The following is a 15,821-nucleotide window of genomic DNA, read 5'->3' on the forward strand; positions in this document are numbered from 1 at the left end:
GCACATGCAGAACAATCCACTTTCAATGCATTTTGAAGCTGGATTTTACTGTGCGGAAGAGCAAAATCCACTGGCAAACAATTGAGAAAGTGGATTGAAAGTGCACTAATCTGCATGTGTGGAAGGAGCCCAGGTTGCTGCCTTTGGTTTCTCCAAAAGGAGGGCGTCTAGGCCCCTTCCGCCCCTGCAGAATAATACACTTTCAATCCACTTTCAGTGCACTTTGCAGCTGGGTTTTGCTATGCGGAATAGCCAAATCCACTTGCAAACAGTTGTGAACGTGGATTGAAAGTGCATTATTCTGCATGTGCGGAAGGGGCCCTATTTTTGTAAAACCCGGGTTGAGGGCTGGTGGATTCTTGCAGGGGAGGCCACCCGAGGAAGGAAGTCCAGGAGAAAGCCCAGCCACCGAAACCTATTCAGAATCTCGGGCTGATTCCGCATGGGCCAAAAACAGCAGTGTGAAAACCGGTGCAAAAGGGTTTTTAACGGTGTAAAAGGGTTCATACTGTTTTCACACTGTTTTCACACCGCTGTTTTTGGCCCATGTGGAATCAGCCTCGGACTTTTGTGCAGGAATAGATATAGGGCACCTTTGAGGCCCCTTCCGCACATGCAGAATAAGGCACTTTCAATCCACTTTCGATGCACTTTGCAGCTGGATTTTACTGTGCGGAAGAGCCAAATCCACATGCAAAGAATTGTGAAAGTGGATTAAAGGTGTATTATTCTGCACTGGGATCTGCAAGATTTGGGGGCAGGTCCTGGCACTAGGGAGAAAAGTGGGGTCTAAAACGAATGGAACCCGCTGGCTGATGTGGGTTTCCCTGGCTGGGGGGCCGCGGTCTGGTGCTTTTTGCTCCTGACCTTTCGCCCGCATCTATGGCTGGCATCTTCGGAGGCATCAGAAGCAAAAACCCCACTAGATCTGGGCCACTAAGCCCGGGGAAACCCCCAAGAGCGGGCTGGATTGCCTTCCAAGTCGATGTGATGATGCTAAAGGGCTGACTTGAAAACCTCAAAAAACGCTCCGTCCTCCTCCTCTGTGACCCCCTTCTGCCTGCCTGCCACCCTCTGGGGGAGGTCAAAGTGGAGGACCGAACAGGCACCTCCACCCTAAACCGAGTCACTCCCTTCCCAATCGCTTGAAGCCAATGGGCTTACAAGAGCGCGCTCTGTGTAGGATGGCGCGGTGGATCGGGCCGGCGTGACGGCGTTTGGGGATCTGTCAACCCACCTATTTAGGAAGGAGACACCCGTAGGGTGCCAGGAAGGAGATACACGGTCCTGGAAAGCGACAAAGCCTCAGCGCCGTCCGGCTGTCCCGACAGACTGACGGTGACTTGGTTTGGGGGATGAACTATGGGAAGGTGGCGCTGCCCGGGGGGGTCGGGGGGGGGTGCCCCCAAAGTGGAAGGTCTGGAGTCCTAGGATTTGGGATCAGACTGCTCGACCTGGCCTGACATCTGCTAGAGTAGACCTCCTCCTCCTTTTCCCCGCGGCGACGCGCAACGGAATCCTAAGCGCCTTTGCCCGGTACGCGCTGACACCCTTCCTTCCCACTCAGTTGCCTTGCAGCGCCCGATCCTACGCAAGTTTGAAACACGTCCAGCGGGGCTTGCGCCCAGGGCACAGCGCCTTAGGATCGGGGCTGCGCGTCGACGCTGCAGGCAGAATCCCTCCCTCCCCGACCTCCCGGCGGGGGTCCGCAGCTCTTTGGGTGGCTGAGCGCCCCCCACCCCACCACGGGCGTCCTGGGGACAGAAGCCACACGTGCGCCTGGGCCATTTGCGCCGAAACGCGCAACGGAGGATCCAGATGAGAATCAGGCAGGGAGGCGCGAGTGGACCCCTGGCTGTCCCCTCCCCCATTTGTCCCGCCGTCTGGGGAGGGTCCGGATCCGAGCCTTCCCCCCCTCCTACACCCCCCCCCCCGTTCCCCTTTACCTGTTCTTGGCGGCGGCGGCGCGGTCCCTCTGTCGGCGGTTCTTGAACCAGTTGCCCACCTGGGTGGGGGTGAGGCCGGTGGCGGTGGCCAGCTCGCGCTTCTTGGCCGGGTTGGGGTAGGGGTCCTGCAGGTACCACTCGCGCAGCAGGTGTCGCGTGCGCTCCTTGAAGCAGTGCGTCTTCTGCTCGCCGTCCCAGATGGTGCGCGGCAGCGGGAACTTCTTGCGCACGCGGTACTTGTCGACGGGCCCGAGGGGGCGGCCGCGCAGCTTCTCGGCCTCCTGGTAGTGCGCCTCCAGCCACAGCGCCTGCAGCTTGGCGTGCGACTCCTTGGGGAACTTGTGGCTCTCCAGGATGTGGTAGAGCTCGCGGTAGTGGCCGCCGTGGAAGGCCACCACCGCCCGCGCGCGCAGCACCGACTCGTTGCGGTGCAGCGCCTCGCACGCCGCCGGCGCCACCGGCAGCGACCACAGGAAGCGCCCCAGGCGCTCCACGTCGCCGCTCTCCTCCAGCGTCTCGCACACGCCGGCCACTTGCTGCGGGCTGAAGTTCAACAGGGGCAGCTGGAACATGGAGCCGGCCCGCACCCGGCCAGCGGAGGCGGCCCGGCGAGGCGCCTCCGGCCCGGGTCGAGGCTGGCTGGCTGGCTGGCGGCGCCCGGGAGCCTCCGCCTGGCACCAGCTGCCCGGGAGGAGCCGGTTCGAGGCTGGCTGGCGGCGGCGGCGCCCGGGAACCTCCGCCTGGCACGGGGAAGGGGCCCGGGGCGCGCCGGGGCGCAGGGCTCGGGGAGGCGGCTGCCGCGGACGCTGCGCGCCCCTGCGCTCAGGCGCCCGCAGGAAGAAAGCGCAGCGCGGCGGCGGCGGCGGCGGCCTCAAGTTGGAGGGAGGGGGGGGTTGAGAGGAGGAGGAGGAGGAGGAGGAGGAGGAAGCAGCAGCGGGCGGCGCGATCGGAGGCAGGGAAGGGCGGCTGGGAGAGCAGGGGGAAGCCCCCTCCCCGGGCCCGATCCCGATCCCACCCCCCCCTCCCCGCGCCGCCGCTGATTTGCTGGCGGTCGCCCTCGCCAGATTGGCCGCCCGTCGGTTTCCATGGCGCGGCTCCTGCCCATCACTGTCCCCGGCAGCGCGCTGCCAATCAAGCCCTGAGCGCTCCGGCGGGGAGGAGGGTCTCCCGCTCGCCCGCTTCCAGGGCCCGGCCGCTTGGGAGCGCGCCCCGGGAGCGCAGGACAGAGAGCCCGGCCCAGGTATTTCCGCGCCAGGTATTTCCGCGGGGCCCCGCCGCCGGAGTCTATCCCAAATCCTGCTTGGATTTGGGCCCCTTCCGCACGTGCAGAATAAAGCACTTTCAATCCACTTCCAATGCACTTTTGCAGCTGGATTTGACTGGGCGGAAGAGCAAAATCCACTTGCAAACAAGTGTGAAAGTGGGGCGTTTGGGGACTCTTAGTTTGGAGAGGAGACGTCTGAGGGGGGATATGCTTGAAGTCCATAAAATTATGCATGGGATGGAAAATGTCGACAGAGAGAAATTTTTCTCTCTTTCTCACAACACTAGAATCAGGGGGCATCCATTGCAAATGCTGGGGGGAAGAATTAGGACTAATAAAAGGAAACACTTCTTCACGCAACGTGTGATTGGTGTTTGGAATATGCTGCCCCAGGAGGTGGTGATGGCCACTCACCTGGATAGCTTTCAAAGGGGCTTGGACAGATTGATGGAGAAGTCGATCTATGGCTACCAATCTTGATCCTCCTTGATCTGAGATTGCAAATGCCTTAACAGACCAGGTGCTCTGGAGCAGCAGCAGCAGCAGAAGGCCCTTGCTTTCACCTCCTGCCTGTGAGCTCCCCAAGGCACCTGGTGGGCCACTGCGAGTAGCAGAGTGCTGGACTAGATGGACTCTGGTCTGATCCAGCGGGCTTGTTCTTATGTTCTTAAAAGTGCGTTATTCTGCAGGTGCGGAAGGGGCCTCTGTTCAGTTTCACTGGAATTGTTGGTCAGTTTTGTGGTCAGTTTCAGAAACAGTGTCGGTCAGTTTCACGGTCCGTGTTGGTCAGTTTCAGGGCCTAGGATTCCGGGGCAGACCTGGGCCAGATCCAACACACCGGCTTGGTTGGAGACGGAGTCCCGCCGGGCCGATGGGCCCCTCTCAACTTTGGGTCTTCTTTAGGACAGCCACGAAAGAGTCATTCTCGCGGGGAGCGGGTGGCTTTTTAAGACGCCGTCAAGCCTGAACAGCGGGGGAGGAAGCCCAGTCCGACTCCGTGGGAGCCCCTGGCCGGGAAAAGTGTGTGGGATGGGGTCGCGGAAGAGGGCTCAGTGAGGTGGGGGGCCCTACAACCGCTCCCCCCACCCCCAAGGAAGGAAAATTTGGGAGCGGCGACCGGCAAAATGAAGGGAAAAGGTAGAAGTCTGGATCCGACTTTTACCCAGTCCCCCAAATGAATCTTGATGCACCAGGCTGAGACGACCCGCCTGCTTAAAGGGCTTGTGGACAGCGTCGGGTGTGCGTTTATTCCGACACCAGGGCGCCCACCTCAGTGGTTGTGGCGTGACCTGGTCAAGTGATCCCACGGGGCGAAGGTCACAGAGATGTTTCCCTAGTATCAGGGGTCCGAATCTGCGCCGGTTTTATCACGCGTTAAGACGCCGAAGAGAAGCCGAGAAACCACTGCAAGGGCAGCCCGATGCCGGCCCGCCTGCATCTTACAGACCAGCAAGAGTTTCGGGGGGGGATCGGCTTTCCAGAGCCTAGAAAACTGGCACCCCGAAGATCTTCTTGGTCTCCGAGGGGTTCCGAGGCGGGAGTCGATCCCTTCCTCAGCAGATCCTCATCACACTCCTGCCAAGAAAGCCACCAGCGCCGCCCGCTCCGATCCAGCTGGATCTTGGGCTCTGCCGGCGCCCCTCGGCCCGATCGCCTCCTTCATTGGCCTCTTTAACCGCCGCCCCCCCCCCCCCATTTTCAACCTCGCTGCTTTCCCTCGAGGGGGCCTGAATCGACGCCCCCGCAAGGCCGACGAAGAAGTGAGAAGTCACGGGTCGGTCAAGACCAGCAACTCCGAGGGATCCTCTCAATTATTGATCATCTGGCCGACATAATATCCCACCCCCACCCACCCTCCCAAACCAGCTCTCGTCAGTCTGCCTCCTTTTTGGAAAATAAAAGCTTGTGAAGGCGAAGAAAGTGTGTGCGGGGGGAGGGGAGGGGAGGGGAGGGAGGGGGGATCTCTCTCTTTTTGACCTTGAGATGTAATCATATTGATAATATTGTGAGGATCTGAGAAAGACAGGAGCTGCCAGGCTCGAAGGGAAAGGAAATGAGAGGAAGAATGAAAAAAAAGAGAGATGGGAAGGAAGGAAGTAAATGAAAATAAAGGCAGAAAGGCAGAAAGAAAGAAAGAAAGAAAGAAAGAAAGAAAGAAAGAAAGAAAGAAAGAAAGAAAGAAAGAAAGAAAGAAAGAAAGAAAGAAAGCTGGAGAGGTAGATTAAAAGAACGGAAGCAAGCAAGCAAGCAAGCAAGCAAGCAAGCTGGAGAGGTAGATTAAAAGAACGGAAGAAAGAAAGAAAGAAAGAAAGAAAGAAAGAAAGAAAGAAAGAAAGAAAGAAAGAAAGAAAGAGAAGTAAAAGAGGAAGGAAGGAAAGAAAGAAATGAAAATAAAGGCAGAAAGGCAGACAGCAGAAAGAAAGAAAGAAAGAAAGAAAGAAAGAAAGAAAGAAAGAAAGATTAAAAGGAAGGAAGGAAGGAAGGAAGGAAGGAAGGAAGGAAGGAAGGAAGGAAGGAAGGAAGGAAGGAAGGAAGGAAGGAAGGAAGGAAGGAAGGAAGGAAGGAAGGAAGGAAGGAAGGAAGGAAATGAAAATAAAGGCAGAAAGGCAGACAGCAGAAAGAAAGAAACAAAGATTAAAAGGAAGGAAGGAAGGAAGGAAGGAAGGAAGGAAGGAAGGAAGGAAGGAAGGAAGGAAGGAAGGAAGGAAGGAAGGAAGGAAGGAAGGAAGGACCCACATATATTCTGGTTGCCTCTTTCCTTTCTCTTTGCCCTCCCTAATATGGCAAGAGGGTAGTTCCTGGGGAGGGCACGCATTTGGGATGAAATTACGTTTTAATGCAAGGCCGTCAGTACATTATCACCCAACCCCTTTTCTTGCTATCCCGTCGGACCCCACCCGCCCATGCCAAAAACAAATGCCTTCCCCGACTGAATCTCGGGGGGGGGGGGGTGCTCCTTTTCAAAAAAATTATATTGAAAAAAATCTTTTTTTAAAGTGAAGCTCATTTTTGCTGCCTTCCCTGTGGAATGAAAAGGACCATATTTCCGTGTCCTCTTGGCTGGCAAAGATTGTGTGTGTGTGTGTGTGTGTGTGTGTGAGAGAGAGAGAGAGAGAGAGAGAGAGAGAGAGAGAGAGAGAGAGAGAGAGAGACGGGGACAGTCTTTTCTTTAGTATCAGGCACACTCCGACTCTTCCTCGGCGAGATCTGGTAAATCAGACGGAGGGTTCATAGCGCAGATGGTTTGGAGGTGTCGCGTCGGATTAAGGCACGGCTGGCTACGCGGCGAAGTTCACTCTGACGGAAAGCCCGGATATTATTTTCACAGATCCTCACAGTTCACTTGCAAGAAAAGCCCCGCGGCCCTTCGCCGCATTTAGGGCGAGCTCTCGGGGCCGGCGGCGGCGGCGGCGGCGGGGAGGGCGGCCTCTCCACACTGCTCATTTTCATACAAACCGACAGGCCGGGAAACGGGAGATAGGCGAAGGAAGGCCCCTTCCGCACAGGCAGAATAAGGCACTTTCAAGCCACTTCCAGTGCACTGGGAAGCTGGATTTGACTGCGAGGAATAGCAAACTCCACTTTCCAACAATTGTGAAAGGGGATTGAAAGTGCACCATTCCTCAGAACCACGCTTTCCTACTAACCAACTTTCGAGTACATTGAACTGAGTGTTATATATATTGCCATTTGTTCTAAGGAAGAAGAAGAAGAGGAAGAAGAAGAAGAAGAAGAAGAAGAAGAGGAGGAGGAGGAAGAGGAAGAGGAAGAGGAAGAGGAAGAAGAAGAAGAAGAAGAAGAAGAAGAAGAAGAAGAAGAAGAAGAAGAAGAAGAAGAAGAATTTGGATTTATACCCCCCTTTTCTGTCCTGTGGGAGACTCAAAGGGGCTTACAATCTCCTTTCCCTCCCCCCCCCAAACAAACACCTTGTGCGGTGGGTGGGGCTGAGAGAGCTCCCAAAAGCTGTGACTAGCCCAAGGTCACCCAGCTAGCATGTGTTGCCCTTAGAACAAATGCCAATGTATCCAACACTATCCCTCCCTCAGTTCTATGTACTCGAAAGAAGAAAAGGAGGAGGAGGAGTTTGGATGAATACCCCACCTTTCTCAAGGTGGCTTACAAGCTCCTTTCCCTTCCTCTCCCCACAACAGACACCTTGTGAGGCAGGTGGGGCTGAGAGAGTTCAGAGAGAACTGTGACTAGACCAAGGTCGCCCAGCAGGAATGTAGGAGTGCGGAAACATATTTAATTCACCAGTTAAGCCTGTGACAGTCAGGTGGAGGAGTGGGGAATCCATCCCGGTTCTCCACATTAGAATCCACCTGCTCTTTACCACTACACCACGCTGGTCTCTTAAGTGTAATTCGTTTCTGCCTTTTCCCGGAGCCCCTGGTCCTGCACACCAAAGACCTCCTCCAAGCAAAATAACCAAACTCCGGGGGTGGAAAGACCTGAAAACCACATTCAAACCGAATCGAATTCTTCCATTTACACCAGCGTACAATGACAGTCGTGTTGGGAAATACTGAAGAAAGCAGGAAAAGAGGAAGATCCAAATATGATGAATGGACGCCATAAAGGAAGCCACGGATCTCAGCGTCCAAGACCTCTGTTAAGGATAGGACCTTTTGGAGGACTTTGATTCTGTTGGATGTAACAATGTTAATTGGGAAATGGACTGAGGAGAAGACCCAGCAGGAGGCGGGCAAGTGGTTAGCTAGAGAGGGCTGTAAAGTTAGTGACCCCTCTATCCTTTTGTGCCACCTCTTGTCTGTCCTTAGGTGGATACTTTCCGGTCTAATATTCTGCTTATTCTTGGAATTTAGTTGCAGAGATTCTTCCTAGATAGCTGGATAGCAGCGGGCCATCTCTCCCTTTTTCCTATCCTCAGTGTAGTTACAGGAGAGTAAGGTGGGGTAGAAATCCAAACTACTCCTCCTCCTCCTCCTCCTCCTCCTCCTCTTAACATTTACAATTTACCCTTTTCATCAGAGTGTTAGCCTCTTGAATCAGAAATGACTTGACCGCACTTCACGCACCCGCATTAAAATTCACAGCGCTTGCTCCCAAGAAGGTATTTTTATGTTTATGAAGGCTGCCCACCCCCATTCGAAATGCATCTGCTTAGGAGTGCTAATTCCGAAGGAACTAAGCTTGTACCGCTTGAATGGAAATTATCTATAGGTCCTTCCAGAAATGGTGGGCCCCAATTCCAGAAGGGGGTACAGCAGAGGCAGCCCCTTCTGCACATGCAGAATAATGCACTTCCAATCCACTTTCACAATTGTTTGCAAGTGGATTTTGCCATTCCGCTCAGTAAAATCTGTTGGGAGAACCACACCTGGTGCGTGTGTTTCCCTTGCCAAAGTAGCAGAGCGGCACAGAGGCTGAACACAGGGAAGCTTACCTGGGCGGCTGAGCTTGCTAGAGAGAACTTCAGACACAAGAGAAAGTCAGAGTCGTTTGTAGTTTCTAATCTAATGAAAAGAGTATTTATTAGTGAACTCCATTCTGGATAGAAAGGTGGAGAGATCGGTTCACTATCTAGAAGCAAGGGAGGAAGTCCCTAAGAGTATCAGTCTACATCAAAGGGATAGAGTCAGCACGATAAAGGTGACAAATTCCTAAGTCCCTATCTAGCCACTAGCTCACTAGTAAAAAAACCCTCTGTAGGATGAGGCAGGAAACAGAGTAAAGTCCCTTTCTTCCAACAAAATCCAGCTGCACAGTGCATTGTGTTGGAAGAGAAGGACTTTATGCTGTTACGCTGTTTCCTGCCTCATCCTACAGAGGGTTTTTTTACTATAGATAGCCAGTGGCTAGATAGGGACCTAGGAATCGACACCTTTACTCTATCATGCTAGTGCTATCCCTTTGATGTTAGACTGATACTCTCAGGGACTTCCTTCCTTCCGGCTCCTTTCTTCCACCTCTCCATTACTCTTATTCCTATCATGACCAGGGAGAGGATGGGCCTCCTACGCATCCATCCCCATCCAGATAGATTAGGATACCATAGTGAACCTATCTACCTACCTTTCCATCCAGAATGGAGTTCACTAATAAATACTCTTTTTATTAGATTAGAAACTACAACTCTGACTTTCTTTTGTGTAAGCTTGCCGCACATTGGGATCCATCACACGCACGCACACGAGGTAAGGCTTCTGCTGTGTTCTAGCCACCCATGCCGCTCTGCTAACTACGAATAGGGATCATTTCCAACTGCCAGGAGCACTTATTCCAATACATTGAAAGTGGATTAAAAGTGCATTATTCTGCATGTGTGGAAGGGACCCTCCTGTGTCCCTCTCTTGCCTTGAAAACCCTATGGGGTTTGTGTTAAGTCGGCTACCACTGCAGCGCTCTTTCCACCGGGTAGGTCCTTCTGTTGCAGTAAACACAAATAAGGAAAAGGGAGTCTGAACCATCTTCGGGACCAACCCTTAAACTGTGGGGCAGGTTTTTCGTGGGCTAGATCGCATATGGGGAAGATCTCTTCCACATGGCATTTGAAATGCAAACGTTTCAGTCTGCGACCGGATATAAGTTGGGCTTTTCAAGTTCCAGGCAGTAAACAAACAAACAAACCAATGCAATGCAGTACAATAAACCTTAAAGGGTTTATTAGTGCACAAGAAGAGAATGATTAGTGCACAAGAAGAGAAATACAAAAAGGTCAAAAGAGTAAAAACTATATATTACACAATTAAGATCGCTTATTAACAACCAGTTCAAGAAACCTTGCAGCCTGTTCTAGGATGGCTCCAGGATTGTTCTTTAATCAATATACAGCCTTTCACTGGTCAGCTCAAATAGAGCAATAGTAGTGACATTTTTGCCTCTGCATAAAGGGGGCGGTGATGCAAAATATGGTTCAGGGATGCACCTTGCAAATGCACAATCTTGCTTGACGTGTTACTTTTTAAAAACCTTTCCCTGTCTTCAAGAGAATATTACATCTGGCTAAAGAGAGGACCCAGCGGTAAAAAAAACAACCACCCACAACTATAGGCAAAACGCAGCACGGGGGGCGTGTGAAATTCTATTGATTTCAATGGAAGCATTAAGCGGCTGCGGTAATCTCTCCCCCTTGCAATAAAGGGGAGGTTGAAGTGAGGAATCACAGCCAGGACCCCATTGTTGTTGTTGTTGTTGTTGTTGTTGTGTGTGTTTTTTAATAGGGAGAGGTTTAAGCGCGGGATCGAGAGAGGTGGGCTTTAATACGGGCTCAACCTGCCTGGATCTGGAGTCCTGACTTTTTGGACAGCAATAGATGGCTAAGCGATGGAGACCAAGCCAAGGGAAGGTAATTTGACCTTTTTGATTCTACCAATGGGGAATTCCGGGCCAGGGCTTATATGGCTTTAAGGGCGGGTCTGGATAAATTCCTGGAGGGGGAAAGGTTCATCCGAAGGTATTAAGTGTGTTAGCTTAACTAAGCCCCCAGAGACCCATGGTGCCAAGTGGCTAGCAGGTGTTGGGGCGCACAAATTGGGGGAGACGGTTGCTTTCTTTGGGGAGGCTTCCCAGCGCTATGGGTCCCTGGAAACAGGATGCAGGGCTGGATGGATTATTTGGTTGGACCCAACAGTTATGTTTGTCTGTATGGAAGGAATATTCCATCATTGGCACGCCCAATATAGCATCTACTTAGCACTGCTGTCCCCTCCCGGCCTTGGGATCCGGCGTCACACTCTTTGGAATGTTGTTGTACTTTATGGTACTGTATTAATGCTGCTATGTTTTACAGAGTTTGTAAATTGTTTTAACTTAACTTAATTTTACTGTGTGTAATGTTGCTCTGGCCTGTGTGTGTAATGTTGTTCTTGGCCTGTTGTACACCACCCAGAGCCCTTCGGAATCTAATAAACAAACAAACAAACAAACAAATATTCTCTTAACTGACCTCCTGACGCTTCTGTTTTCCAGATACTTAAAGCAACTATTGTTTAGAGATGAGAAGCCAACCTGGAAGTCATCTACGGAAGCCCACTAAAGCCCCCTCCGTGTATGCAGAATACTGCACTTTCAGTCCACTTTCACAATTGTTTGCAAGTGGATTTTGCTTTTCCGGACAGTAAAATCCAGCTGCAAAGTGCATTGAAAGTGGATTGAAAGTGCGTTATTTTGGATGTGCGGAAGGGGCCTAAGGCCCTAGAGTACACTCAATGTTTTTAAGAAGTGTTTCTGTAACTGGGGAAAGGTGCATTCTGGACCTTGTCTCAATCGCACAATTCCTTGACAAGCCTTCAGATGCGGAGATTTTTTGATTTGGTTCTCTTTTGCTTTTTGTCTCGCGCTAGCAAAAGCCACACCTGGGGGTGGGGTGGGGGAAGCATCAGCATAAGGGAGGCTGGGTCAGTCTCGAGTTTGGATTTTCAAAGGTGTAATCCCCCCCTTTCAGCCGCTTCTAAGGACGGTTAAAGTTAAAGGTACAGTTTAGTGCCAACACTGGGAAACTCTCTTGAATAACCTCATTTGGTAACAGGTTTAAAAACAGTCAACGCGCCCTTCAGTTAGGACTCGAGCTGTTAGTTAGTTGAATGGGCACAGCCCCCAATAAGCCGAATGATTTGAATAGAAACCAGTTTACATTCGTTGATATCAAATGTAAGAAAACGGTTTTATTTGGGGAACTTGATTTGGCTGCCTTGTATATGTTATTGGGAGATTTCCTTTGCTTTCTTCTTGTTACTCTGGAACGCACCCCGAGACAGTGAATGCAGTGAACAAACAAATGTAAACACATAAGCTTAGCTATGTCTTGGGTGGTCGTGGCCTCTCCTGCAATGGTGGGACCAGCGCCACCGGATACAGTGTGCGTCCCTGTCAGGTCCCATAAAGACCTAGTGTGTCTTTAAACTCGACTTTAGTATATGTATATTGAAAGGGATTGGGGAAGAGCAGAAGAGCGACAGAGAGGGGCCCCTTCTGCACAAGCAGAATAATACACTTTCAATCCACTTTCACAATTGATAGTCGAAGGCTTTCACGGCCAGATTCAACTGGTTCTGGTGGGTTTTTCCGGGCTGTGTGACAGTGGTCTGGTGGATGCACCAGACCACGGCCACACAGCCCGGAAAACCCACCAGAACCACTTTCACAATTGTTTGCAAGTAGACTTTGCTGTTCCGCACAGCTGCGGAGTGTACTGAAAGTGGATTGAAAGTGGATTATTCTGCATGTGCGGAAGAAGCCAGAGAGAAGCATCCGCTCTGCAAGCTGCTGGAATCTCCCCATCAGTCTGAAAACTGTAAGCATCATTGAAGTGGACAAGGTTGAACGCTTGATGAGTTTCACACGGTCTGCCTGGCTTTCCTTTTCCAACCTGAGAATTGTTTCTGATCAATTATAAAGCAAATCCACCTGATTCTGGCTTAGCATTTACTTGATGAAAAAAGTCACCCAGTCCAGGACGAATATCGGTATCCTGTTGAGTAAGTGTTTGGGGGAAATAGTTATAATATTATTGCTGGGGTTGTGCAAACGGGTCAGAAAATAGTAGGTGTGGCAATTGGCTGTCTGTGTCTGTTGAAGCAGCCCTGTATGAGGTAAAGAAAACTGTGGATGTGGAAACAGCTGTAACAGCCTTCTCTTGATAGGTAGAACACACTATACTTTGTATACAGTGAGATGCTCATTAGCCTTTTTGGTAATTAGTCAGTACACATTGTTTGTGTTTGTCAGCATTTGCTGTGGTGTGTTTGTCACAAGTCCTACAGTACATTAAAAGTGCGGAATGGGAATCAGTTAATTTAGAACGCAAGATAGAAATGTGTTCAATTTGTATGAAAATTATTTACTGTATTTGAAAACCCTGGACTAGTGTGTACACGATTGTGTACCAAAATGTCAGTCGACTGTCGCTTGGGGAAGCTATTCTAGCATACCTGTTTGAGAATTCGCCCAGTCTCTGAAATCTCAGACAGGCAAGCAAGTACCCAGTTAAGCTCAATGCTTAATAACAGTGGTTGGGATTGTCCAGTTAAGCACCCTGGGGTTCTGCGAAATTTTGCAATGGGTTCAGTGCATTCTAATCTGGAGAACTGAGTTTGATTCCCCACTCTGTCACTTGAGCTGTGGAGTCATATCTGGTGAACTAGATTAGCTTGTGCACTCCAACACATGCCAGCTGGGTGACCTTGGGCTAGTCACAGTCCTTTGGAGCTCTCTCAGCCCCATCTACCTCACAGGGTGTTTGTTGTGAGAGGGGAAGGGAAAGGTGTTTGTAAGCTCCTTTGAGTCTCCTTACAGGAGAGAAAGGGGGGATAAAAATCCAAACTCCTCCTCTCTTCTTCCTCTTCTTCTTCTTCTTCTTCTTCTTCTTCTTCTTCTTCTTCTTCTTCTTCTTCTTCTTCTTCTTCTTCTTCTTCTTCTTCTTCTTCTTCTTCTTCTTCTTCTTCTTCTTCTTCTTCTTCTTCTTCTTCTTCTTCTTCTTCTTCTTCTTCTTCTTCTTCTTCTTCTTCTTCTTCTTCTTCTTCTTCCACAAATTTCCTTGTGCACCTGGGGAGACTTTAGCCCCATCCCTGATTTCTGCGAATGCATCTCTCATTCCGGCTCAGCATTCTTCTGTGGTTCCAAGCACAATGTTGCCCTGTGACTCATAGATCCTGCTTTCCGGAAAAGGAGTGAAGTTTCTCTGCAGCAGCGTCTAATTATGCTGAGTCAAGCAGCAAGCGAGTGTCATGAGGATGAAAGTGTTCTTTGTCATGGGCAAAACATAACACTTTAGGGCCCAATGTTTGCCTTGCAAATGGCGCAGTGGCCTCCTCAGCCAAATGCAGTGGGGAGAAAAGAGACCTCTGAAAGCCAAGAAGAGGGTTGTATAAATGGCACTGATTTATTTAGAGAAACAAATCCATTTGTGACAGTAGATATAAAGGTTAAGGATGAAGCCAGATTCTTGGAAGTATAGCACCATGGACAAGTATCACATAGCTTTACTTTCGTGCTCTTTTTCCCCCCCTGAAAAAGTTTCATTTTATTCATACAGCAGCACAGAGGAGACCATCGTGGAGAAACTGTCTGAGCTACAGGTACCCTTGTTGGAAAGAGGGCTCCCTGTTTCTGAGCTTTAGTGGGAAGGACCATAAGGGCTTCTATTACTTCAACATCAGATTTCACTGAAAATGTTTCTAGCCCTCACGAGAGTGGGCGATAATATGGTCCCGCCTAAGCAGTCTCTACCGAAATCTGTAAAACTTTCTTGGCTATTTAATTTTTTTAAAAAAGTAAAGATTATGGGAGGTCAAGGGGAGAAGAGCTTGAATTCATCAACTGCAAGGAGACTCAAAGGGGCTTACAAACTCCTTTTCCCTTCCTCTCCCCACAACAAACACCTTGTGTGGCAGGTGAGGCTGAGAGAGTTTGGAGAGAACTGTGACTAGCCCAAAGTTATCCAGCCAGGGGCAGAGCAAGGGCACGGGGCAGGTGCGTGCCCTGCGCCCCCACCCCACCCCGGAATGCCCCGGCCATGCCCCTGCATCGGTGCGCATCTGGGGTGATGCTACACCACTGCACCCAGCAGGCTTCATGTGTAGGAAACAAACCTCAGACTTCTCTTATTTTCCATCTACTTAGCTAATCTCTCTGCAAAATGCCACGGCTTTTCTCATCTCCAGAGTCAGGTACTAACAGGTAGGAACCAGGAGACCCCTTCTAGTGTAGCTAAATTTGATTGGGTAGCGAGTAATAGTAGGAAAACCTGTGTTAGTTGCCGGTAATTTTAGAAGGTTGTTTATCGTTTTAAACTTGCAATTGCTGGTGCAAAGTGTGAATGTAAAAATATGTGCATATGTGAATGTAAAAATAAAAGATAAACATAGATCTATTATTTATAGGCATATTGGATTATACAATAATAGAACAAAGAAAGAGAATGCTATTTAAACTTATGATCAGAGTGGCCCATGCAGTAATAGCATTAGGGTGGAAGGGCAAAAGAATCTGGACAATACAGAAATGGTTGGAATATATATGGGAACAAATAAAATTAGAATTTTTTGACCTAATGTCAAGAAACCAAATAGGGCAAGAAAAACAAAAAGATATGAAGTGGATCCGGACTGAATTCAAAGACGGGTTAAACGAAATTGGAATCACAGAAGAAAACTGGAAAAGAAGATTAGAAAGAATGGACCTGTTGCTGCACATTTAAAGAAGAAAAGAAGAAGGGGGAGGGGGGAAAGGGGGGTTAAAAGGATATGGAGGATGAAACATAAAGTTGTATAATATAAATCTGTAACAATCCAAAATATCAATAAAAAAATTTAAAAAATGCTGGTGCAAAGTTTTGTATTATTTTTAGGATTTTAGGATTATGTATTATATTACTTTTGTACTCTGGTCATGGACAGCATAAATAAATATATTATACAGCAGTGGCGTAGGAGGTTAAGAGCTCATGTATCTAATCTGGAGGAACCGGGTTTGATTCCCAGCTCTGCCGCCTGAGCTGTGGAGGCTTATCTGGGGAATTCAGATTAGCCTGTACACTCCAACACACACCAGCTGGGTGACCTTGGGCTAGTCACAGCTTCTCGGAGCTCTCTCGGCCCCACCTACCTCACAGGGTGTTTGTTGTGAGGGGGGAAGGGCAAGGAGATTGT

The 15,821-nt window shown here is 50.0% G+C and overlaps 2 protein-coding genes across 2 annotated transcripts in view; one reads left to right on the forward strand and one right to left on the reverse strand.

The window, feature by feature from the left end:
- Positions 1 to 329: 329 nt before the first annotated feature.
- On the reverse strand, positions 330 to 2,816 carry SIX6 (SIX homeobox 6). Its single transcript, XM_048487056.1, has one exon. It carries the CDS (start codon positions 2,516 to 2,518, stop codon positions 1,943 to 1,945), a length of 576 nt encoding a protein of 191 aa, XP_048343013.1. The 5' UTR covers positions 2,519 to 2,816; the 3' UTR covers positions 330 to 1,942.
- A 6,483-nt stretch (positions 2,817 to 9,299) lies between these two features.
- The window catches only part of LG02H14orf39 (linkage group 02 C14orf39 homolog), a 42,044-nt gene continuing 35,522 nt past the window's right edge, over positions 9,300 to 15,821 (forward strand). Inside the window, exon 1 of the mRNA XM_048484660.1 lies at positions 9,300 to 10,519. Coding sequence (XP_048340617.1) covers positions 10,498 to 10,519 — 22 coding nt within the window. The 5' untranslated portion in view covers positions 9,300 to 10,497. The remainder of the gene's footprint in view (positions 10,520 to 15,821) is intronic.

Source organism: Sphaerodactylus townsendi, linkage group LG02 (genome assembly GCF_021028975.2).
Source record: "Sphaerodactylus townsendi isolate TG3544 linkage group LG02, MPM_Stown_v2.3, whole genome shotgun sequence".
Classification (NCBI taxonomy): domain Eukaryota; kingdom Metazoa; phylum Chordata; class Lepidosauria; order Squamata; family Sphaerodactylidae; genus Sphaerodactylus; species Sphaerodactylus townsendi.

Bases quoted from the DNA above. Each gene is read 5' to 3' on its own strand.
- SIX6 (XM_048487056.1), bottom strand. From the start codon at position 2,518: ATGTTCCAGCTGCCCCTGTTGAACTTCAGCCCGCAGCAAGTGGCCGGC.